At 34.1% G+C, this 27,772-nt stretch overlaps 1 protein-coding gene across 6 annotated transcripts in view; it reads left to right on the forward strand.

The window, feature by feature from the left end:
• Positions 1–27,772, forward strand: part of LOC148600684 (agrin-like) — a 159,685-nt gene that overhangs the window by 21,713 nt on the left and 110,200 nt on the right. The window contains exon 1 of one of the 6 annotated variants that reach the window (XM_088556684.1): positions 6,086–6,636. The exons of the other annotated variants lie outside the window; for them this stretch is intronic. Coding sequence (XP_088412810.1) covers positions 6,426–6,636 — 211 coding nt within the window. The 5' untranslated portion in view covers positions 6,086–6,425. Of the gene's footprint in view, positions 1–6,085; positions 6,637–27,772 lie in introns of those variants that run through there. 6 annotated transcript variants of the gene reach the window in all.

Here is a 27,772-nt window from a genome sequence, read left to right on the forward strand (position 1 = left end):
ATTTTGATCATTATTTTACCACCAGCTGGCTATTATGTTGCATTGTTTTACCCCCTAGCGATAGGGGTGGTTAAATAACAATACAAATGAAAAATGGCCAGCTCGTGGTTAAATAATGATAAAATGGAGTTTCCATGATTGATTTAGACTCTAATAGGACTATTTTCTTCATATTATTGAATAGAAACAGTCAGTGGACATATGTTGATCACTTTTTTTTTTACAATGGCTGTGGTCTAAAGAGCTTTGAATCATGTCATATGGGAATGAAAATTAAATCTCCATGAAATAGAAAGACACTTGTACAGTATAGTATCATACAGTTGTGACACTTGTACAGTATAGTATCATTCAGTCGTGACACTTGTACAGTATAGTATCATTCAGTCGTGACACTTTTACAATATAGTATTATTCAGTCGTGACACTTGTACAGTATAGTACCATTCAGTCATTCATCAGCTTTCAAGCAAGTTATCATATTTTCTTTTAACTTTTAGTGGTTTTCCTGAAATTTGAACTAAAATTTCACAAATCTGACCATATCTAAGTTGGCCTTGGTGATTGCACTTGTTATGGAAATGGAATAAGGCAACTGATACAAAAATATATCTAATGAATTCTGGTCATGTATTCTATTCTGAGCCAATTTATTTTCCAGCCTCAGAACACTGACTTTGGAATTGGTGTTGCGATTAAAAGGCTTTCTTTCTTCACTGATTTATTGTTCTGATACGTAAAATATTCATTGTTTCTTCGCTGTTTTGAGCTTTCACAATGATTTTGGTTTGATATCAGACATTTTATTTTGTCCTAAATGATCATGTCTTATTGTGATTGTGTTGCTTTTTCTGATTTTGTGGAAGAAATTGTAATAAAATAAACAAGAACTCACAGAGTATATCTCAATAGGGCTTGTATGCCACCTTCTCTATTATTTTTTATCCAGAATTTCTACTGTTGAAATCATTCAAAACAGAAGACCTATTTTTATTTTGTAAATGCTATATACCTCCAGGTACATCAACATAATTCACAGTTATAACAATTTTCTATTTTGAGTATTTATTACTCTCATTAATTATGCATCATACTTGTTGAAGTATGATGTATAAATATTTCTAGGCTTTTTAATGTTTATGCATAAAAGTTTTCTTAGATGAGATTGTTGTGTTTGACCTTGATATACTCATTCTTGTGAATTCACATTGTCACATGACAAGATTTACAAACCCTAATTTGAACTAAGCTTTATTGTCTTTGCTCACATTTTAACAACATTTATATTTTTCTATTATCAAGCTTTGTTTCACCATTTCAACATTTGGTAATAATTCTCATGGGACATTACCTTTGTTTATCTCAAGTTGAGGACCACAGACTGTAAAATGTTTTTTTCTCTTGCCATTTTTTCGCACCATTTATGGGCACATAATTTGTGTTTGTACAATTTGATTTGATTTATCGAGTCTCAACTTCTGATTAATTTGACGTTTTCTTGATTAGAAGTCTGACAGTAAACGATTACGGCTGGAATCATTGACTACAGGAGAGGATGATACGTATAATGCACTATTACAGATTATATCAACATTTTGAAATATTTAATTCTTAATTTTATGTCTGGTGTTTTTAGGTCTTTGGCTTCTGTTTAATTTAAAACTAGCTAAAATGTCATGTTGATAATGTAAGGGGTAGGTTAAGCAATTTCTATCAGAAAGGCCTGTCTCTAGTCAGAACTATTGTGGTGGTTTCCAACTTTCTGCTTTTAACCTTGATTTTGGCATTTGTTATATGGACATTCCCTATTGACTACTCCTTTGAACTATTGCCTAGAGTTTATCAGTTCACTGACTATCACTTTGGACTATTGCCTAGAGTTTATCAGTTCACTGACTACCTGTTTGGACTATTGCCTAGAGTTTCTCAGTTCACTGACTATCCCTTTGGACTATTGCCTCGAGTTTATCAGTTCACTGTCTACCTGTTTGGACTATTGCCTAGAGTTTCTCAGTTCACTGACTGTCCCTTTGGACTATTGCCTAGAGTTTATCAGTTCATTGACTACTGGACTATAGATTGCTTAGAATTTATCAGTTTGGTACTTTTCTAATAATCTTAATAATTGCAGGGGTTCTGTCGAATTAATTATGGTTCAATGTCCATGACCCATATTATGAGTTTGGGAATGATGCAGGCCTTCTGGTTCTGTGTTTGGGAATGATACTGGCCTTCAGGTCCAGTGTTTGGAAATGATACAGGCCTTCTGGTTCAGTGTTTGGGAATGATACAGGCCTTCTGATTTGGTGTTTGGGAATGATGCAGGCGTTCTGTTTCAGTGTTTGGGAATGATACAGGTCTTCTTGTCCAGTATTTGGGAATGATAGAGATCTTCTGGTCCAGTGTTCGGGAATGATAAGGTCTTCTGGTCCAGTGTTCGGGAATGATAAGGTCTTCTGGACCAGTGTTTAAGAATGATGCAGGCCTTATTGTTCAGTGTTTGAGATTGATACTGGCTTTCTTGTCCAGTGTTTGGGAATGATAGAGGTCTTCTGGTCCAGTGTTCGGGAATGATAAGGTCTTCTGGTCCAGTGTTCGGGAATGATAGAGGTCTTCTGGTCCAGTGTTTGGGAATGATAGAGGTCTTCTGGTCCAGTGTTTGGGAATGATAGAAGTCTTCTGGTCTAGTGTTTGGGAATGATAGAGGTCTTCTGGTCCAGTGTTCGGGAATGATAAGGTCTTCTGGTCCAGTGTTCGGGAATGATATGGGTCTTCTGGTCCAGTGTTTAAGAATGATGCAGGCCTTATTGTTCAGTGTTTGAGAATGATACTGGCTTTCTGGTCCAGAGTTTGGGATTGACACATGCCTTTTGGTTCAGTGTTTAAGAATGATACGGTCTTTTTGGTCCAGTGTTTTGGAATAATATAAGTCTTCTGGACCAGTGTTTTGGAATGATATGGGTCTTCTGGTCCAGTGTTTGGGAATGATATTGGTCTTCTGGTCTAGTGTTTGGGAATGATATGGGTCTTCTGGTCCAGTGTTTGGGAATGATATTGGTCTTCTGGTCTAGTGTTTGGGAATGATATGGGTTTTCTGGTCCAGTGTTTGGGACTAATAAAAGCAGTCAGGTCAAGTGGAATCAAAACATTTCCAATATGCAATATGTTTATGTTTTATCAAACTAATTGTAGTTAAAATCATTGAGCTCTGACAATCTGTATTATGATTTCATTTCTTTACTTACATACCAAAAAAATGAAAAAAATGTAATACTTAATACATTAAAAAATTACAATGAAAGTAAGTTCTGATTTTGTGATATAATCTTTTACATGTATGTGTAACCAATGCATATTTAGCTGTAACAAATCAAAGTCTGTATTTAGTCCATTAATTCTATGATTTTGGTTAAAAGCCATTTGGTGTGTTTGATGTGGAATAATGTATCAATACATAATCTATAGAAGCTTCATAATGACTTTCTTTGTTAGTGATTTCAAAGATCAAATGACTTTATTGCGTCACAGAAAATTAGCACTGATTGGAAGAGTTGTGTTCAACATGTGAAGAAGTAATCAATCATAAGTGTATATATTGTAGACAAATGAGATCAAAATACAACTGTTATTCAGATCTTTATTAAAAAATATTAAGTCAAATATTCTTTAACTATCTTCTAAAATTAAACTTCAGTTCATGGTGTATGGCAAACATAATGTCTTCAATGCCTTGTCATTCAAATCAGTATCCTGCCCAGGCTAATTATATTGGTTGAAGTTTCTGTCCCATGGAGTATAATATTAATGCCACATATATAATAGAAACACTGTAATCAAAGCTCACTATAGGGTACCCCCCCCCTCCGGCATCTCTCCCCTGTAACCATATCTCCAGTTGAAATTCATTATCCCATTATTTTGCATGTCTTACAACACTTACAAAGCAATAAGTGACTGTGATAAATAGTTAGAACTGTATAGAAAAAGTTGTGGATTGATTGACAGACGGACAGACAGACACCATTATCACTAAATACCCCCCACAAAGCATAGGTAGAAAAGTACAGGCTCCCTGAGTTCTTATAAAATGTTCTTTGTTACTTACTTGGACAATTTTTTTTTTAAATGGAGATTAGTCATTTACGTTTCTGCAATAAATACACAAATAAAAACAAATAATTGTAATTTACTATTTTGTTTTACCGAATCTTCCTAACTTTATTTTCAAAAATACTTACATAAGATCTTGGTAAGTCATTCAATTTACTGGGCTGGGAAATTCATGGTTGTCAAAAATGGTTCATGATTTAAAGGAAAACATTCTATACTCCATTCTGACAACTTTTTCCATTGAGAATCTGATATTACTACTATCAAAATCCTTTTACAAGTGTTTTACTCTGAAAAAAATAATTAAATTCATAGTAGTACCAAGGATACAAGGAAGCATATGCCAGGTGTACCCTCTCCCAAAATTTGGAATAAAAAAAAAGTAAAAGTGCACTTTACAAAACTAATGGAATTACTAGACGACCTTTTGACCTTTATTGTATAATTCTGACAGTGATAAATCTATAGTAGTATATTCCATATACAAACTGATAACTTTATATTTGAATAATTCTGTGGTATTTGATACAGAAGAAAAGAAATGGCTTCCAATTTATTCTTCATCTATAACTTTTAAGAATTGTTTAAGTGTCGATGTTTTTTGACGATAAATAGCTCTCATTTCCTTTCCAACTCTGATTGCTTCGATATTGCCTCGGTATTTGAATACAGTTTTTTGACGAGCGGAATTTATATTTAGCAGATACAATCTCAGTTCTTATTACCATATTAATGATGTTGTTTTTGGCCTTTTGTCAGCCAACTGAATCAGAGTCTATATAATATTGGTTTTGATGTTTTGACAGTCAGGAAAACGTGAAATCATCTTTAAATGATCTTGGAATAGCACTGCTTTTATTTTGAGAGTATCGACTGACAACTTGATTTTACTGATGACAGGAAATCAGGTTGTGTTAGTCTAATTAACTTTGATTTAACAAGTTTTTAAGTTGGATGTAAGACTTGGAAAAATCTTGTCAGTTTTAATCAACGACTGATTTTACCGGAATTTCTTTGATGATTTTATCAACGGAAAAAGGATGCTATTAGGTCCTTCAAACCTATTCTTTAAATCATCGTGGAAGTGTTTTAATTGAAAAGGCATGCCTCAATTAATTGTTGAGTCATTTGATTGTTATAAGTGTCATAATACAGAGGTATTTTGATAAAACTTGTAGAATGTTAAAAATACAGTAAAATTCACCAGCCCTTGTACCCAATCAGGATAAAAGATGTTCAGTTTTAAAAGACTACAAAGATATTGAATTAACTGAATTCATATTCTGTCAATCAGTTTTCATAGAAAATATACCATTATTACATGAATTGCCTTACAAATGATCAGTGCCTGTTGTCAATACTTTAAATCAGAAGTGAAAAAAAAATTATTTGAAATTTCCAGTTTTTTTCTGTTGGTAATTATATATATATATGAGTTTTGTCAGTCAAAATTATGGCACTTTCTGTTCCAGGAAAGATGATCTGAAGATGACTCTAAATTGTTTTACTGATAATGAATGTAATTTTTCTTTTGTGATACAGTTTCCCAGAATTGGTTTATTTTGTATTCAGTATATTTGAGATTGAACTTGTTAATGGAAACAATTTTCTCCTAATTTTGTCAGAAATATGACTGAAGTTCTTTCTGTTGTTATTAGTAATTACAGGTATTTTTCTACCTATTAGCAATCGTTTCATTGTATGGGACAGAAAAATAATCTATTTATGAGAGAAGATTTTATTCTGCTGACTCAGATTGTTGATAATTCACAGAATTAATAATTCATTAAGCTGAAGCAATACTATACCTATGACAGTAATATTGCATTTTCTTATGGCGATTTGTTTTCACATGGAGAGCTATTTTACAGTGATCGCATAATGTTTATATTCATCTTACAAAAGACAGGAATTAACCAATAGAAAATTGGATAAATTTGTCGTACAAATCAATGTTATAAAACAATAAATTTTAACTAATTGGATTTGAGCACGAAATTCCGAGCAACTTTAAATTATAATAATGAGTATACTTTTGGGAACAGCACTTTAACTGGGGAAATCAGTATTTGTTTTCAGATAAGAAATTAACTTTAGGGTAACGTGGCACCTGCTTTAACTATGTGGAGTGGAAATTGCTCCTTTGGTACTATAAAACTCGATAAGTTAAATAATTTTTCATAATTGCGGTGTGAATTGGTGGAAAGACTTAATTAAATTAGTTAGATGTGATGGGAAGAGAAATGGAATTCTATAGAATTTTTTTTGGTCTTCAGACTGAGTGGAAATAAGTACAGATTCTAGTTTTTAAATAAATGGAAGAAGAGGGTGATATTTTGGAACCTTTGCTCCGATGTCGACCAAAAATGTCGGACCGAATGATAGCCAAATGTAGTAGTTGTTGGCGGGATAATAAATTAGCGGTTGTGATTCTTTTATTTGGATTATTTTGGTGTTCTCTCGCCATTGTTATGATATTTCTGTATATGGATCTAATTGATACGTCAGAAATCACTCGTTCAACAGGTAAAGTTACAACTAAAGGCCGTCACATCTTCATTTTAAGATTCTTGTTACTTTGGTGGGGGTAGTAGAAAAATTATTTATACCCTTCCCCCAATATATCTGGCAAGTGAGTTTTTTTGCTCAGGAAAAGTTGAATTTGTAAGCTTTGCAGGATAATTTTTTGAAAATTTTGAAAATTTAATTTGTTTGCCAAACTTCCCTTGGAAAGCAGAAGATCTAAAATTCTAAAGAACTTTCATTTTATTTTAATAGATGTGTTGTTGCTATTATACAGTAGATAAAAAAAATGTTCAGAAAAAAATATTTTTGTTCTATAACCTCAAACATCAATACAATCTTAATAGAATTAACTGATCAAACTAATTAACTGTAAAACTAATTAACTGATCAAACTAATTAATTGATCAAACTGACTAACTGATCAAACTAATTTATTGATCAAACTGATTAACTGATCAAACTGATTAATTGATCAAACTAATTAATTGATCAAACTAATTAACTGATCAAACTAATTAACTTAAAAATGAAAGATTTTTGGAAGCAAAACAATATGAAGTAAAAATGTTTTAATGAAGGAAAAATATATGACAGAAATTTAACAGGCTGATAGTAATGGAAGATTGTCTTTATCTGATACTGTGAAACCTAGCTTTAAAACTTTATAATTGGTAAAGACAGGTGTTTTGTGTATACATGTGTTTGGTTTAGACAGCTGTTTTGTTTACCAAGGTTCAAAATACATTTTAATTGATATAAAGAGATTTTAAAAGTGACTTGTTCAGACAGGTTCTCAGATTATCAGGGTGTGGTTTAGACAAGTTTTCTTATTATTCAGGGTTTGACTCGGACTGTTTATTGGATTATTCAGGGTTTGGTGCAGACACTGTACATATTTATATAGAACATTTGTTATACTTATATACTAGTTCTGTGAATGTATTTATCTTTTATGTTTTGTACAGAGAAAAAATTGCAGCATTTCATATTTTTTCATCTTTTTTTTTTAATACATTATTATTAAGTAAAAATTTATGGAAAGCTAATATATTAAAAAAGGAAAGAATATTTTGTTCTTTTGGACTTCATATAAAGAGGAGCATGTTTTTTTTTGTTTTTTTTTTTTATCAAACATGTTCATACTCCACTAGGCAGAATATAGTGATCATTGTGTCTGTTTAGCTGTTCATCTGATTGTACATTTTTGTTAAAGTTTTCTCTGCAGTTCTTGATCACAGTCACTTCTATTTTACTTATTTATCTTTTTGAATTCTTGCTTCAGGGTTGGGAACAGGGTTTATTTCTTAGTGAGGTTTTCTCATAGTTTTTGAAGTTTTTATCAGTTTTTATATATGCACTAAGATTTAGAGGGGCAAATGTATTTAACAATTGAAAAGGACTTAACAGTTTGGCTTCATATCTTGCTGTACCTGGAGCCTCCCTCCATCTATACTTGCTTTCCCCCACACATATTTAGTTTGTATTGACAGATTTTAACAAAAACTGTAAAGTATATGGCAGAGTGAAGTACATGTATTTGTGGCTGGGTGAAGTACATGTATTTTTAAGTGGCAGAGTGAAGTACATGTATTTGTATATGGCAGAGTGAATAATGTTGATTTGTATTTCTCAAAACACTAGAAAAATTGGAAAACTACTGTGTGATAGTATCAAAAGAAAGGTGCATGCTATAGTATATTTTGTAACTTGTGGGCTTTCGAAACTTAATCGTCATATATTTGAAATGAGACTTTTACATTTAATCTTCCCCTTGGTATTCTTTCTATTCTACCAGAACTATACTGAAAGCATATCCATACCCATATAAAATGTGTGAACAAAAACAATCTTATTTATCTGCTTGTAGATATGATTTGCATGCACATTTGTATGACATTTAGAAACTATTGCTAACATAACTCTACAGATTAATTGTTTGTTAAGAGCATTACAGGAATAACAATATAACAAAATATTTAACAAAGTCTTTCCAGGGGAGATTTATTGTGTCTGTCTGTCTGTTTGCTTGTAAGGGATAGAAATTGTTCTCACCATTATGTTGTATATTATTACCATCCTCTTTCCAGGGGAGACATATTGTGTCTGTCTGTCTGTTTGCTTGTAAGGGATAGAAATTTCTCTCACCATTATGTTATATAGTTTACCATCCTCTTTCCAGGGGAGACATATTGTGTCTGTACAAAGCCTAGATGTACCATGTGTGTTTTCATGAATTTGAATTCTTTTTACTCCTGCAGCAATAATATGTAAATGAAATAAGAAATGATTGAAAGGAGGGAGACATGATTTATTAAAACCAAACTGAGTTCAGTTGGCCATACTGTAAATCTTCTACTCATAATCAATATTAAAAAATATCTGTAGCTAAAGCCCTGTCAAGGATTTAAAGTCATTTTTAAGGATCAGAAATTTTGCTGGTGTCTCTGAACAGCCTTAAGAGGTGTTGCTAAAACAATGACAGTAATGTCATATTTGACACTATGAAGGACTTAATAAAACTTACAAGCTGCTGATAAGGAATAATGGTCTCTATAGATTGGGGATTATATCATCAGAAATCGTATCAGTCTGTATTGTGAGGATTATAACTCATTAACACAGTTCTCTGTCGTCAAATAGCTTAGCAAAGTTATTTTATAGAATGCTAGAAAACCTATTTCATTCTATTATACTTTTATAGGGCAGTGAAGAGAGAGTAAAATAAACTAGCCAATCAGATCAACTTTTATTTGCTAAGTGTCTTTGTCCAGAAACAATGCATTGGATACTTTGATAATGCCATCCACTGTGTGTGGGATCTGTAAATAAATCCAAATGTCTGAATGTCTGTCTGTCTGTTCATACAAATTGTAAGTGTAATGTCTCCTTATTTACTTATTGGATATATATTGAACTTTCTGTAAAGAACATCATATGATCAGATGTAGATGAAAATATTGTGAAAAGGAAGATAAACAAATTAAGGGTTTTACTTTTTTACCTGCACCAGCAATGTAAAACTCTGGTCTTGTAACCTCTTCAGTCCCTTTGTCACTTAAGCTATATACCTGCTTTTTGTACTTAAAAAAAAAATGTTGAACCAATAACTTTCAAACTTTTCTAATCTTAATCATATAAACAACTTGGAAGATGTTTCTTGAAAAGCAACAGAGGATGCTTAACCTACTAGTACACATTGTCCGTAGCCCTGTTAGAAGCCCTATTTTTTTAACGTGACAGTATGTGAACTGGTATACTGATGACTATTGGTCTGTCTATTATTCTATTATTCAACAACAAATTACAAATGATCCAGGTAATTTCCATGAAACTTTAGTGAATTGTTTGTTTTAATTGATGCACAAATTTCCTGTTAATTTGAAGTCAATATCAAGTTTTACTCTTTCCAAGTTCTGACCTTTTCACTAAAATACTAAACACAACCAGTCAAACTTGTCTCCAGTAATTTCCATGAAAAATTGGTTCATTCGTTATTTTATGGTTTCTTACTATAAGGACATGTTAGAAGGGGACTGGGATATCTTGTACATAATACCCCTAACTTTTCACAATGTATGTAGATAAAAATAGTTGCCCCATTTCATTATCAGAAGTGTTCTTGAACACAACTGAGTGTTGCATTAGGCAATGAAAAAAATATGCCTGTTGAAGGTTACATTGGATGTATTTTTAATAGGATAGGTAGGTAGTTAAAATCATTTTATTTTTTTTAAATCATTTTGTATAGATTCTTATGGGAGGATTTCTTGACTTATAAAGAGCTCAACTAAGAGAAATGAGGAAGGGAGGGTAACTAACCTTGAGCAGACATATTTTTTTTGGCCTGATGTTTGCCATTGTATGTCGGATAGTGACAAATCAATTTATCAGAAGTAATTTCATTTTGCACCTAATGTGACAGTGCAGACAGTTACTGTTAAATAATTGATACCATTATAAAAAAGGCTGCTGGCATTTACATGTGTGATTTATATAAGGTTTAGAAGATTTGACAGTAAAATAGAGTTAGACTTTCGACAGTAGAACTATGTAAAATGAAGATTTATTCTCTTGCAGTCTTGGTTTGAAATATACCAAATAATGCTGCAATTCGATTGGTCAGCTTGACAGTTGATATGAGACCATACCATTGTGGTAGACTTTGAGATATGGAAGCGAATCATGAAATGTTTTTGTTTTTGTATAAAAGTTTAGTTAAAAATAAGCATGGGAATATGATTATGTGGGAGGTCATTGTCTTTTCAAACAAAAAGTGTGAACAATTCAAGAAAAATAACATTTTCTTACATAATGTTATCCAGATGTATAATGTCACCATTGATGTGTGTATTTGACATTGATGATGTTGGGTTACCCAATAACAGCTAAAGCCTTCACTGGGGATATAGGCTCATATTCCCTGTCAGCATTCTATATTTCCTAAAAAGTCAATTCAGCTGTATTGTTTAAAATAGAAAATGTAATGTATGGTATTAAATGGTGATTTTATCCTTTTTCAGAATTGGGTTATTCTGTTGTACCCTTGTAAATCATGTAGTCCCCTGCTTCACAGGTTGACTGTTTAATCCATGTCAATCAGTCTGTCACACTTTTTTCCCTAAAGTTTTCTCTACAACTACTTATCCCAACTAACTTATATTTAGACAAAGATTTTATATTGGTGTGTCATGTCTTGGTCATTTATTTTGTGCTTCCATGACATTTACTTCCTGTTTGAAGAAGACTGCCAAAGTGGTCTTAGGTTAATTGATTCCTGGCTTAGTCAGGAGGTCACTGGGGTCATTCCCTGTCTAAGTCAGAAGGTTCTGGGATTGATCTCTGGCTAAGTCAGGAGGTCACTGGGATCATTCCCTGTCTAAGTCCGAAGGTTCTGGGATTGATTCCTGGTTAAGTCAGGAGGTCACTGGGGTCATTCCCTGTCTAAGTCAGAAGGTTCTGGGATTGATCCCTGGCTAAGTCAGGAGGTCACTGGGATCATTCCCTGTCTAAGTCAGAAGGTTCTGGGATTGATTCCTGGCTAAGTCAGGAGGTCACTGGGATCATTCCCTGTCTAAGTCGGAAGGTTCTGGGATTGATTCCTGGCTTAGTCAGGAGGTCGCAGAATCTACTCCTGGCTGTCAGGTGGTCGTGGGATCAATCTCTTGCTAAGTCAAACCAAAGACTTCAAAATTTTCTGCCAAAGCACATGGTTAAGGAGACCGAGTGACAATTGGTTGGTTTGGGGGTCAGAATAATATGTCCTAGTTTGGTGACATGTCTACCTGTGGTTTTTGCTTCTGTGATCTGACTTATACAAAGTGGGATCTGTTTGATTAGTCATTTTTTCTCATTTAATCATAATCAATAAAATCCTGGTTGAAGACTTTTTATAATTTGATCATATACTTCACTTGGGATGTGTAGGATCACTTTGATACCATTGGGCTCTTAAATGTTTCAGCATTTATCATTTAAGAATGCATTTTCTCTTAGTTCTCTTGTTTTGACAATAAAAAAAAAATAAAAAAAATACTAGAACAAACAACTCAGACTGCAGAAAAATTTCAAAGTCACAAGAAATAATGTTACGCTAAAGTACAATGAATCTTACTAGACAAACTCCATTTATAACTTGCTTTTAAAGGTTTTCTTTCAAAATTCATACTATCAAAAAACAGTCATTAGTGAGATACACCATTAATGGACATCTATAATGTTTTTCAGGAGAAAATAGGCATTGTGGGATTTATAATTCCAGACAGAATTATTCATACATGTCATAAACATTACCCACTAATTAATTAATGTCAGAAAATAGCTGAAACAATTGGTTATCAAATATTAATTAAGATATTCCTTGTGACCCATTTACTGTGATGACTTGATTTTCTAACATGGTGAAATGTTATGTATTATAGAATTTGCACTAAAGACATGATATTTTGTTTTTTTAATAGCATTCATTCAATTTATAAATTAAAAATAAAAATCAGAAATGTATACTGTAAATGCTACAAAACATTTAGAATTTTTCTTTTGGTCTTAATGACTTAATCTGCAATAAATATTTTACATCTGTTAACGGACTGTCAGCAAGCACCATCAGGAGTTGTAAGAGGTATTTTCAAATAAATAGTCCACTTGGGGAACTCCAGGTTAGGCCAAACAAAAATATGTGTGTTTACAGTCACCTGACCGACCCACATTTTATCGCCGTGACCCTAACTTTTTATATCAGCTATTTTCTGAAATTCCGGAAATTCCCGCCTTTTCTGTCACTGGTACCCCCCCTCCCCCCTTCCAAAAAAAAAAAAAAAAAATTAAAATAATCGACCTACGTACCCAATTTTTTTTCAGCATGTGACAGTAGACATACATATTTTTTTGGTCTTAGACTTATTTTTAACCAATATGGCTTAAAAGGGTTATGAAATTGGACCATGCCTAAAAAATTCAACTTTTTAGCTCACCTGGACCATCACTTTGCATCTGTCATACTTGAACTTTACACATTTTGCTCAACTACTGGTTAAATGAAAACTCATTGCCAATTTTAACCAAACTTTGCAAAAATGATTTACTCAAGATCCTTTACAAAAGATTCACTTTCGGTTCTGCTTGATTAAACAAGATTGTAGCCAGAGGGCATTGAATCTTCTGATTGGCCAGTTTTCAAAGATCAGCTCCTCTGGAACCACATATTGATGGGATTAATGTCCTCAATGCCATATACAAGTTGTCCACTTTTTGTGTGGCTCAGGTGGCTCACTGGGTGGCTGTGGCATGTTGTCATTGAAATCCATTTTGGCATACATGTATTTTCTTTGCTTTTACTGTGCAGATGGTAACAAAATTAGCAGAAATAATAATAGGGACTATTTTAATATCTGATTAAATTTTGGCTCCACTTGATTGAACAAGATGGCCGCAAGAGGCCAATGACCACATGATTTCAAGTTCTCCAGGTTATTAATGCAGGCTCTCTGGAGCATCTAGTTTATTTTCAGTTTGAATTTGAAATTTGTTTTTTTTTATTCCTACTGAAAATCCCTGCCTGCACTTTTCAATCAATTTTAAACCTCTTATACATTTCATTTACAGGGATGGAAGGCAAATGTCTTTGATTAGCACCCTTTAGCAGGAATTTTTTCACTTTTAATTGAATATCAAATTATGTGCTATATTGTGTCCAAACCAGTTGTGTCCATAATTAACTGGAAGTCCCTTTGCTTATGTGTATCAAAACTAATATTGTGTCCACACTTTCCTCAAGTAAACTGTGTTCAACATGCTACACACTATTTAAGTTCAGATTTAGTTACTTCATTATGAACACTGTCCATGACACGAGGACATGAGATAAAAGCTCATTGACAGTTTTTTTTTCAGAAGCAGTTATAAGTACAAGTGTTCCCATATTACAGTATAGACTGTATAAAGCTTTACAGACCAAGTTATGTAGACCACTATTGACTGTACAAGTCTGTTTTGTTTCTATCATTGTGACATTGTTGTATTATTCTTTTAATGTCAAGAAATGTCATTCAGACAAAAGATAAAGTTTTTCTTTAATGGATTATTCATAATTTGTGTATGGAATATTCATGCCGTAGGATTGTCTGTCTGGTCTGTAGGATTTACTTTACAATTGCTCCTCTTAATATGTATTTAAATGAGATTGTTTACAGTAGTTCCAAGTAGACTGCTTACTGACATAGACTTTTGTATTTCCCTAATCAAATACATGTTGCAGTTCTTATTACTCTAACAGCTATCTTAATGTTATATGTATATTACCAGTGCAGTAAAGTCAAAGAGTAAATAACTGAAAACTCTGTCAGTTTAAATTAATTCCAGAAGACTTTACATTTGTATTTGGTATATATGTAACTTGTATTCAGAATGTGTCTGAATGAGTAGTTTAAAGCATAATTAAGTGTTTCTGTTTATGTAGTTATAACCCAGTTTCATGAAATCTGTGAACAAAACAGTTTTTTGAGTTTATATATTCATGGTATCAGTTGGCCATCTAATGATGATAAATGCCTCATAATAGCTGATGTCAGGCATAATATGGTCAATCAATGTAAAGTTCCAAATTATGAAATAATTATTGTTTCTTTGTACATGCATATGTTATTTTGGTTATTTTGTTCTTTGTTGTGTTTGTCTGTTTTCCCCTTTCTGGTCTTTATCCTTGAATTATATTCCTTTGGTTTCTGCTTGAACTATGGTTCTGTTAATTATAATCTCTTAATTAACTAAATGTCCTCCAATGCTACGGAATGGTATTAGTGTCAGTTAAACATTTATTTTAAAAAAAATTTTCATTATGATTCAAAGGTTTGCATTATAAATCAAAGTTCTGCTGTACAGTTTTGCATCATTTCAGAAGTTTTCATGGTAATTATTCTGATTTAGTTATGAGAAGCTTCTGTACAAAACTACTAGCTTTTGATTTGATTTTTTAGCTCACCTGGCTGGAGGCCATGTGAGCTATTGCCATCACTAGTCATCCATTGTCGTCGTCATTGTCAACAATTTTTCAAAACTCTTCTCCTCTGACGCTACTTGACCAATTTGAACCAAACTTGGTATGAATGTTCCTTGGGGGTATCCTGCATAGAAGTGATGTAGGGATTTTTGATCTGTTGAAAAGCATGGCTGCTGTTACTAAAAATAGATCATGGAGTCAGACAGTAGTTTTTCGCATATATCTCCAAAACCATTAGGTTTAGCTAAATTCTGACTTGCGTAAAATAGTTCAGCATGATGAGATCTATCTGGGGTCAAATTTTCATTTTAATACATTAAGCCATGTTGGAGTTAGTGGCCTTTTTCAACATTTTTTTGCTATTTTTAATGTTATTTCTTTCAAAAATCTTCTCCTCTGACACTACTTGACCAGTTGGAGCCAACCTTGGTATGAATGTTCCTTAGGGTATCCTGCATAGAACTGAAGTGGGAATTTTTTATCTGTCAGAAAACATGGCTGCCTTTATTAAAAACAGAACATAAGGGTCAGACAGTAGTTTTTCGCATATATCTCCAAAACCGTTAGGTTAAGCCAAATTCTTTCAATAGCTGAAATGATCCATATTATTAGGACTACAAAAGTCTTCAGGGATGAAAGTTGTCAGACGATTCCTTGTAAGAGTTATGTCCCTTGAAAAGGGAAAAATGAAAGGTTTTTTTTTTTTTTTCACAGTTTTCAGCTAATATCTTGAAAACTATGATAGAAATTCTTCTTAAATTTACTGCCCTTGAAAGACAACTTTCAACCAGGTGAGCAATTTAAGCTCCAGGGAGCCTCTTTTTTAATTTACACACTAAAAATTCCTTAATAAAATTTGAAGATTATGAATTATGTGGATAATTGATTTTAACAGGGAAGAGTTGTTTCTTGTTTTTGAACAGTCACATGTTACTCAGCTAGGTACTGTATTAAATGTAAGTGTTAGTAAGAATCAGGCAAAGTGGGTAAAATCAGAAACATGCATGTCAAAACCCCACCAATCTGACAATATAATTTCATTTAAGGATGCTTTCTATATTTGAAAAGACCATTATTAGATCTCTGCATCACTGGCTTTGCTCAGAAATTTTTCAATAGAATGTTAGAAAAATGAGGTTGTTGATGGAGTTATCTGCCCTTGAAATGTTCATTTTAAGTGCATTTTAATGAAATTGTAACTCAATGGTCCAGCATGATATGGAAAATCTTGTCTGTTTCCTTGATTCTGATGGTGTATATAGTCAAATTACACTATCAAATTGATGAGTTTTTTCATACCATGTTTCACATACTTCCTGATTCTTACAGGGCCTGACACTTAAACACCAAGAATATACAGACTGTCTGTTATATTGATAGGATTCCCATTTACTTGTCATTCTTGGCAAGGGAAAGTTTGGTGAGGATAGGGGTACTAATTCATATGTGGAAGGTCCTGGATTTTCCAGTTTTCTAAATTATGGTCCAATTTAGGAAAACTTGAAGTCCTCTTGAATTACATATGAGTGTCAATGAAAACACTACTAGAACCTTGATAAATGAAATTTCATTATTCCTGGGTCGACTTTTTGTTAAAGGTCACCTTGGACCAGCACTTGTTCAAACTTCTGGATGAAATTTATAATCCATTTTTTCTTTTGAATTTGGAAAACTTAAATGTCTGAAAGGACATTTGCTGCATTTTGGGAAACAGACAATGATTTTGGGAAAATTAATTTCATTTGGAGCTTTTCTGTGCATACCTTAAAGTAATTTTATGTAATTACACTACTGTCTGGGACTTTCTATATAATTTTGCCTAACCACTATCTAAATATAAAGGACTTGCTAATTCACCTAGAAACTGAGTGTTGACAAAGCTTGAAGATTTCAAAGTGCCACTGTAAAAGACTTTCTCTACACCAACAAATATTTTAAGTTGAAACTCATTTTAAAACAATATCCTATTCAACATGAAGGGAGTTGGTAAAACCAATGTAACAGCCCTGGTCAGAGAGACAATGTAACAGCCCTGGTCAGAGAGACAATGTAACAGCCCTGGTCAGAGAGACAATGTAACAGCCCTGGTCAGAGAGACAATGTAACAGGCCTGGTCAGAGAGACAATGTAACAGCCCTGGTCAGAGAGACAATGTAACAGCCCTGGTCAGAGAGACAAATATTTCTTATATCATTGTTTCAAGATAAAGGGAAAAGCTTTCGTAAGCTAGCAAATAATTACTAAATGGAGGTGTCAGACTGTTTGGAAAGTCTTTACAAGTATGAAATTATACAAAAAATATTGCTGGCCTTAGAATATCACACTTAATGATCCCTGTGGAATATCAGGCTAATGATCCAATTCAGAGAAATATAATTTACTGAATATAGATGGTCATCATGTGATCGTCACATTATCATCAGCACCAAGAATATTGTTATGTCTACCTCCACTTTGGTGGAGATACATATTGTTTTTGGCTTGTCTGTGGGTCTGTCACGAAGTTTGTCAGTACAACTAAAAATTTACCAAAAATCCTCATAAATTATATTACCTTTTTGAAACCCTATTTTTTTGTTGGTAGCACGAAACAAGATAATTATTATTTATTTATTTTTTTTTATGGTTTTAGATCATACTGAGAATGTTTGTTGATGTTCCTAATTTTTCTTAAATATGATAATTATGTTCTGAAATTTTTAATTTAGATAACTTGATTTCAAGATAATTGAGCCTTTTATTAAAAAAAAAAGTCAAGTTTGTCCCAAAACTAAAAAATTTTTCTGACCCTAAAGAATTGTTGTCTGATAATCTGATTCAAGTGGTACTGTGACTTCTCCCTAAACTGTTTTTATTTTTTTTTAGATGTCTTTGTCTTGGCATGTTTTCACATAGCTATGGCCTTTACCAATGAGGGATCTGATCATTGTTATATCAGTGTTTCTCCCCATGTACTGTTGTAACATAGCTATGGCCTTTACCAATGAGGGATCTGATCATTGTTATATCAGTGTTTCTCCCCATGTACTGTTGTAACATAGCTATGGCCTTTACCAATGAGGGATCTGATCATTGTTATATCAGTCTTTCTCCCCATGTACTGTTGTAACATAGCTATGGCCTTTACCAATGAGGGATCTGATCATTGTTATATCAGTGTTTCTCCCCATGTACTGTTGTAACATAGCTATGGCCTTTACCAATGAGGGATCTGATCATTGTTATATCAGTCTTTCTCCCCATGTACTGTTGTAACATAGCTATGGCCTTTACCAATGAGGGATCTGATCATTGTTATATCAGTCTTTCTCCCCATGTACTGTTGTAACATAGCTATGGCCTTTACCAATGAGGGATCTGATCATTGTTATATCAGTCTTTCTCCCCATGTACTGTTGTAACATAGCTATGGCCTTTACCAATGAGGGATCTGATCATTGTTATATCAGTGTTTCTCCCCATGTACTGTTGTAACATAGCTATGGCCTTTACCAATGAGGGATCTGATCATTGTTATGTCAGTGTTTCTCCCCATGTACTGTTGTAACATAGCTATGGCCTTTACCAATGAGGGATCTGATCATTGTTATGTCAGTGTTTCTCCCCATGTACTGTTGTAACATAGCTATGGCCTTTACCAATGAGGGATCTGATCATTGTTATATCAGTCTTTCTCCCCATGTACTGTTGTAACATAGCTATGGCCTTTACCAATGAGGGATCTGATCATTGTTATGTCAGTCTTTCTCCCCATGTACTGTTGTAACATAGCTATGGCCTTTACCAATGAGGGATCTGATCATTGTTATGTCAGTGTTTCTCCCCATGTACTGTTGTAACATAGCTATGGCCTTTACCAATGAGGGATCTGATCATTGTTATGTCAGTGTTTCTCCCCATGTACTGTTGTAACATAGCTATGGCCTTTACCAATGAGGGATCTGATCATTGTTATATCAGTGTTTCTCCCCATGTACTGTTGTAACATAGCTATGGCCTTTACCAATGAGGGATCTGATCATTGTTATATCAGTGTTTCTCCCCATGTACTGTTGTAACATAGCTATGGCCTTTACCAATGAGGGATCTGATCATTGTTATGTCAGTGTTTCTCCCCATGTACTGTTGTAACATAGCTATGGCCTTTACCAATGAGGGATCTGATCATTGTTATATCAGTGTTTCTCCCCATGTACTGTTGTAACATAGCTATGGCCTTTACCAATGAGGGATCTGATCATTGTTATGTCAGTGTTTCTCCCCATGTACTGTTGTAACATAGCTATGGCCTTTACCAATGAGGGATCTGATCATTGTTATATCAGTGTTTCTCCCCATGTACTGTTGTAACATAGCTATGGCCTTTACCAATGAGGGATCTGATCATTGTTATATCAGTGTTTCTCCCCATGTACTGTTGTAACATAGCTATGGCCTTTACCAATGAGGGATCTGATCATTGTTATATCAGTGTTTCTCCCCATGTACTGTTGTAACATAGCTATGGCCTTTACCAATGAGGGATCTGATCATTGTTATATCAGTGTTTCTCCCCATGTACTGTTGTAACATAGCTATGGCCTTTACCAATGAGGGATCTGATCATTGTTATGTCAGTGTTTCTCCCCATGTACTGTTGTAACATAGCTATGGCCTTTACCAATGAGGGATCTGATCATTGTTATGTCAGTGTTTCTCCCCATGTACTGTTGTAACATAGCTATGGCCTTTACCAATGAGGGATCTGATCATTGTTATATCAGTCTTTCTCCCCATGTACTGTTGTAACATAGCTATGGCCTTTACCAATGAGGGATCTGATCATTGTTATATCAATCTTTCTCCCCATGTACTGTTGTAACATAGCTATGGCCTTTACCAATGAGGGATCTGATCATTGTTATATCAGTCTTTCTCCCCATGTACTGTTGTAACATAGCTATGGCCTTTACCAATGAGGGATCTGATCATTGTTATATCAGTCTTTCTCCCCATGTACTGTTGTAACATAGCTATGGCCTTTACCAATGAGGGATCTGATCATTGTTATATCAGTCTTTCTCCCCATGTACTGTTGTAACATAGCTATGGCCTTTACCAATGAGGGATCTGATCATTGTTATGTCAGTGTTTCTCCCCATGTACTGTTGTAACATAGCTATGGCCTTTACCAATGAGGGATCTGATCATTGTTATGTCAGTGTTTCTCCCCATGTACTGTTGTAACATAGCTATGGCCTTTACCAATGAGGGATCTGATCATTGTTATATCAGTGTTTCTCCCCATGTACTGTTGTAACATAGCTATGGCCTTTACTAATGTTGTAATATTGGATTTTGTAGGAATCACTTGAAATATTGTGCCATTAAGAGCTAGTGACAATAAGAAATTGTTGTTATCTGTATTTTAAACTAGAATTCTTCGCACTTTAATTTTCATGCTGCCTGATTTCGTTGCTTTAAGGTCTCATTAAATTTTCAAATTCCTTCAGATTTTTTGTAGTTGATGTGAGATTTGTAATGTATTTCTGGAATGGTTCATGGGATATTGATGAGAAGTTTGACTATTTTGTGAACAAAATAAAGACTAAATTGACTTCCACTTATTCATTATGATTTAATGATACTATTCGAGTTCAGGGATTTGTTAAGACTAAGTGGATTAGAATGAGATTTGGTATGATAACCCTTTATGTCAATACTGGCCTTGATTACAGATGGCTATAAGTTCATACAAATGAAACGAAAATCTGGAAAGCACTATGTAAATAGGTTTTAACTTTGAGGAAGCATTGCTTTGGTTTCTAAAAGGGGGGTGGGGCTAGGATAAAATATTGTGTCCTGATTTTTTTCTTCAGTATAATTTTTACCTGAGTTTTTATTCTTAACTCTTGTGCTTGTCCTGGATTTTTTCAAACCAGGTCCTGAGTTTTTTCTATTAGATGCATCCTGTTCATCCTATAGTTTTTAACCCCACATCATCCTGCCTTTTTATTTCAAATATGTTTCCTTATCCAACAACCATATAGTTGCTCCATTGTAAAATCAGTTTAGATTTTAGATAAATTGTCAAGCACTTTGTAAGAATGTTGTAAGCTAGCACATGGTTATATAGCATAATATTAGAATGTTGTAAACTAGCTGGCATAACTCCAGGTTACAGTGTAAAAGTTTATTTACTAAAACAATTTTGAAGAGATCCAAAATATATAGTGCCAGGGTGATAACCTATTGCATCTATTCCCTGGTGTCATTTAACAAAGGGAGATAATTAAAACAATAATCATTAGTCTCCAGTATGCAGTGATTCTATAAATCTCTTCCTTCTGGATTAAGTCAGTAACTATAATTGCTTTGTTTCTGAAGTATATTAATTCTCAGGGATTCATTGGATTATGTGACCAGAATCTCATTCTGTATTTTAACTCGTTTCCTAACTACTTCTCTCTAATGAAAGTTACCTTCTCTTAATAGGTGTAAAGTACTTACTCTAAGAGTTGATTTTTTGGGTATTATGATTTAGCTTTTATAACAGCTGGCCCCAAAACATCATTATACATAGATACATTGAAATAATTCCCCTATGTACTCAAATGACATAAAAATAAACTAACGATGAAAATGAAACAAGACATAAAGAGGCCAGAAATTCCTGTCCTATGACAGGCGCAAAAATATGTGGTGTTCAAGTACTTCTTAGTGATCACAAACCTCCTTTCAAATCTGGCTGCTGTGGAAAAAAATATTACACAATTAAACACACCTAAAATCCTGTCTTAACCAGACACTTATTACAATCCTTCACATCAGTTTATATATATTTTGTACCTGTATAAACCAAACACCTGTCTAAATGGATTTAAAAATGTTTAGACAGGTTATTTATAAGAACAAGCCCTGTGCTGGTCCGGGTGATAAAAGAATAGGCCTGTAGCAGCGCTAACCTTGTTGTAAAAGGCAACTAAATAGTGCTCAGAACCCTAGCCGGGGGCTACGGTGCTCTGCACACAGAGCAACTGGGTTGTGTACCTCAGGTGGTGGAATGGGGTACCCCTGGCGTGTTACATGCTAGGGTTGTCAGGCTATAATACGGAAAACCTGACCATAAACCATAGTGGTGCACTGTGTTGGGAAAGATGCCACAAACCTTGTACGTTAAAGAACCCTGCTATGGTATTCAAAAGGAGGCTAAATCTTCAATCTCTCCCTTTTTAGCTCACTTGGCCAAAAGCCATGTGAGCTTTTGCCATCACTTGGCGTCCGTCGTCCGTCCGTCCGTCGTCCGTCCGTCGTCCGTCCGTAAACTTTTACATTTCAATCTTCTTCTCTGAAACCACAGGGCCAAATAAAACCAAACTTGACACAAATGTTCACTGGTATGAGGGGATGAAAGTTTGTGATTTTGGTGCCGATCGGAAATTCAAGATGGCCGCCACCGAGGATCTTAGTTTAACATTGGACCCTATGGGAGAAACATGTAAAAATCTTCTTCTTGGAAACCACTTGACCAAATGAAACAAAACTTGACACAAATGTTCACTGATATGAGTGAATGAAAGTTTGTGATTTTGGTGCCAATCGGAAATTCAAAATGGCCGCCACCGAGGATCTTAGTTTAACATTGGACCCTATGGGAAAAACATGTCAACATCTTCTTGTCGGAAACCACTTGACCAAATTAAACAAAACTTGACACTATTAAATGTTCACTGATATGAGGGGATGAAAGTTTGTGATTTTGGTGGCGATCAGAAATTCAAGATGGCCGCCACCGAGGATCTTAGTTTAACATTGGACCCTATGGGAAAAACATGTAAAAATCTTCTTCTCGGAAACCGCTTGACCAAATTAAACAAAACTTGACACAAATGTTCACTTTTATGAAGGGATGTAAGTTTGTGATTTTGGTACCAATCGGAAATTCAAAATGGCCGCCACCGAGGATCTTACTTTAACATTGGACCCTATGAGAAAAACATGTAAAAATCTTTTTCTCGGAAACCGCTTGACCAAATGAAACGAAACTGGAAACAAATGATCGTTGGCATGAGGAGATGAAAGCTTGTGATTCTTTTGCCATTTCAAAATGGCTGCCACTGTGGATCTTAACTTAACCAAAGTTTCCGCTCGAGAAAATATACATCTAGAGGTCGCCACATGATCTTCAACAAGTGGGAAATTTCCTCCATGTAGCAAGCTCTAAATTGCCCCAATAAAAACAAAGTGGATAAATCAGTGAACACAATACTGAGGGGGGGCTGGAGGGGGTCTGATCCTGGAATCCCGACTTTATTTTTACTAAATCCCGAAATCCCGAACAACAAAGGAACTTAAAAACTGCTAAAATCCCGATTCCCGGTGGATTTATTTCCCGAAATCCCGGGCTTAATTCTCAGAAATCCCGAAATCCTGAGCTTAAAAACCTCTGATCCCAGCATCCCGAAAAAGGTCCGGCCCTTCCTCAATACTATATCAGTTTATCATTTATGGTAAGAAACTAAAATGTTTTAAAAAAAGACAACTACATGCCAGTGACTATATTTCCTGCCTTGGGACAGGCGCAAACAATATGCAGCGGGGTTAAACTAGTTTTGTTGGATCCAAACCCTCCCCCTCTATACGGTCAAAGGCTAAAATAAATACAAAGTTAGACACACAGTAAAAATCAACCTGAAATACATCCAATTCATTAGAAAAGTACCTCAACAATTATTAACAATAACATAGAAGACAAACAAATGAGGTATAAACAATGAATGCTCGCAGTTACTGAAAGCAAGCTCAGGACACAAATAAGGATGACAAATCTTCAAGCCTCCCAACACAAAAAATATCAGTTACAAAACTTCCAAAGGATTTAGAACTGCAACATCATAGACTATGTTGGTCTAGCAAGAAGTTGTGCAATGACTAAAATGCTAAAATATGAATGATTAAGTTATAATGTAATGATCTAATAAGAGTATCAATATTTTTTCCTACAAAGACAAGATTTAATGATCTGACAACAATGTCGAATTTATATCCTTTATGAATCAGTCTATTTAAATAATTCTTAAGATTTGATGGACATTGTTTGCATTTATGTGCCTTGTAAATTATATTTCCATACAAAACTGGATGTGAAATGCCTAGTTTAATAAGATTAGTTTTTTAGCAAAGTAATCATGTTGGAGGCTAAGAAACGCTGTGTTTTGCAGAAATTTCATGGATTCCGCAAAACAATGGCAATTTCTGCATTTTTAAAGGCCTGGTTCCGGATTTTAGTATGTTGGGGTTGCAAACTATGCATTATGTCCCCTTTCCAACCTGTCCCATGCAATAATTCCTGTTTACCAATGCTTTAAATTGCAAGAAAATCTTCATCTAAGGAAAATTCCTTGTAAATTTACGCAAAATTATATGAAATATTTAGCAAGTAATTAAACCAGGTGAGCGATACAGGCTCACGTGAGCCTCTGGTTCTTTTGGCAATCAAAATTTGTCGACCCTGTTATCCTTGTGCCCCATCCCATTTTTCATTTCATTATCATCATTGCATGTTCATTGCCTGAGTATAGCTGAAATATTGCTGCTCAGGCGTTAAACCCCAACAATCAATCAATCAATCTATCGCCTGAATATAGCTGAAATATTGCTGCTGAGGCGTTAAACTCCAACAATCAATCATTCAATCTATCTATCGACTGAATATAGCTGAAATATTGCTGCTGAGGCGTTAAACCCCAACAATCAATCAATCTATCTATTGCCTGAATATAGCTGAAACATTGCTGCTCAGGCGTTAAACACCAACAATCAATCAATCTATCTATCGCCTGAATATAGCTGAAATATTGCTGCTCAGGCATTAAACCCCAACAATCAATCAATCTATCGCCTGAATATAGCTGAAATATTGCTGCTCAGGTGTTAAACTCCAACAGTCAATCAATCTATCTATTGCCTGAATATAGCTGAAACATTGCTGCTCGGGCATTAAACCCAACCATCAATCAATCTATCTATCGCCTGAATATAGCTGAAATATTGCTGCTGAGGCGTTAAACCCCAACAATCAATCAATCTATCTATCGCCTGAATATAGCTGAAATATTGCTGCTCGGGCGTTAAACCCGAACAATCAATCAATCTATCTATTGCCTGAATATAGCTGAAATATTGCTGCTCGGGTGTTAAACCCCAACAATCAATCTATCTTTCACCTGAATATAGCTGAAATATTGCTGCTCTGGCGTTAAAACCCCAACAAACAATCTATCTATCGCCTGAATATAGCTGAAATATTGCTGCTCAGGCGTTAAACCCCAACAATCAATCAATCTATCTATCGCCTGAATATAGCTGAAATATTGCTGCTCGGGGGTTAAACCCCAACAATCAATCAATCAATCTATCGCCTGAATATAGCTGAAATATTGCTGCTCAGGCGTTAAACCCCAACAATCAATCAATCAATCAATCAATGTAAGAACAACATCAATGAAAAATGTCCATAAAAACCATTGATTTATCAGTGATGTAAATCATACTGTGACAAACACCTCTAATTTAAACTCATTCAGTTAACATATATGCATGTACATTGTAGAAAAAATTTAAATCAGTAATCTTTGGGTGAATCAGTTTGCTACTTGCAGGGGAATCACAGAGTTAAGTTCCATATGCATGATATAAATCATTGACAATCACTTATTTTTATTATATTTAGTAATCATGAATAAAGCATAATAGTTCGTTAGAAAGATTGAGACTAACTTCTTAATTGTATAATTAAAGTTTAAAGTATTAAAAGCCAATTTCACTACATGTACTGTGGTTGAAAGTACTATTAAGTCCACTTAAAACTTACAAATTCTGGTTGACAATTCATTTTCACTTATTCAGCAAACAAGATAAAATCATGAAAATAAATCGCTGCAAATATGTCCCTTCATTGTGGAATACATGTGTCAAAGAGTGTCATAAAAAGTAGTGAAATTGAATAGAAGGGTATGTAAGTCTTGTCATGTGACTCCTTAGTTTCATGTTTCATGAGTACGGGTTCTCGTCTACCATTCAAATGTATGGAGATTAGTCATTAACATAGCACTGAGTTCAATATTAAAAGCAAAATAACTTCTTGTGTAAAAATACTGATAAAAAATGAGAAATATCTAGTTATTCAGGATAAAAATGTTAAGAAAAGCATAAAGATTTTGCACTGTGATGCAGCATATCAATTTCCCGGATGTGAAAAATAAAATGCAGATATACACAGGCAAATGTGCCATATAAATCAAGCACCATATGATAATCACATGTTTCAGTATACATATGATTATCACATGATTATCATATGATAATCATGTTTTTCACGAACATATAATTGTCATGTTTTTAATCCAAAGTTACCATATGAGAAACATATGATAATCATATGACTATCATATGTTCAATATCATATGATTGTCATATGATTATTATATGAATTGAGCACCATATGATTATCATAAGTGGCACATCTGGCTGTGTACAATGTAGGTCTTTGGATTTCAATAAGTTTTACATTGGAAATTGTGGAAGGGAAAATTTAACTAGGACAAGAATTACAATCCCTAAAGTTTTGTTTACAGTTTATGATGTTTTTTTTTTACAATCAAAAGCCAAATCAACCTGGAGTCACCGAGATGATCCTGAGAGGGCTTGCTTTAGTGTTTATTTTGGTGAAGGGGATGTACTGATTATAATATAATACACTAAAACATTTTGTTATTGTCAATAATGTGGCCTCAGTCTTTGGTGGGGGGATGTTTCATGCTTTGTTTAGGGATTAATACTATATTAGCTAGCACTCTTGGCATTTTAGCCTATAAAACATTTGCACTAAACTTGTAATTTTCACTAAATATACAATTTATGTTTGAACATTTTCTCATTAATGTGTGTTTTTTTTCAAGTACTTGAAGAGGAATGGGTAATTCAGTGTCACTATAGCACTTTCAATGATTGTATTTCCTTGAATTTCACTCTGATTACAGGCTGTTTTCACAAGCAAAATTATCTAAAACCAGTCCTTTCCTTCAAAATTCTCAACAACTAGCCCGAATAATAGAGGACTGTATAGGATTTAATTAGCCTGAAACAAGAAAAGTGCACATCATTTCACTAGCCCAATCGGGCTAGTGGCTTAAGGTGAGCACTGTAAAACTTATGCAATACTCCCAAAAAATTTCAGTTAGCTCCAGCTTGTTTGGTTCACAGTGGGTTTATTCCCAAATCCAACTAAAGGAGGCTCTTTTGAAAAAGAGAAACAAAATGGCTGACTTTAGATGCAAATTTGAAGGCATATCAAGCAAACACTACCATCTCTTTAGGGAAAGTTGACAGACAAAAAGGACAATTTGCCTGTGCCCCCTAAAAAATTTCAGGGGATAATAAATGGTATGGAGGTGTAATGTTTGTACTACATGTACTAATATTCTGTGACTTAACAAAGCATTGCTACATAAACCAGCATCTCTGTAGAGGATTATTTCCATAAACACTGCATTATTGAATATCACTAAAAATATTGTGCCATCATGGGCAAGTTCTTATAATACATTTTCTCATAATCAAACAAAATTACGGCTTAAACTTTCAATAAGCAGACTTTAAGGT

Source organism: Perna viridis, chromosome 12, assembly GCF_037379345.1.
Source record: "Perna viridis isolate PV_CMFRI_1.1 ecotype Kerala chromosome 12, ASM3737934v1, whole genome shotgun sequence".
Classification (NCBI taxonomy): domain Eukaryota; kingdom Metazoa; phylum Mollusca; class Bivalvia; order Mytilida; family Mytilidae; genus Perna; species Perna viridis.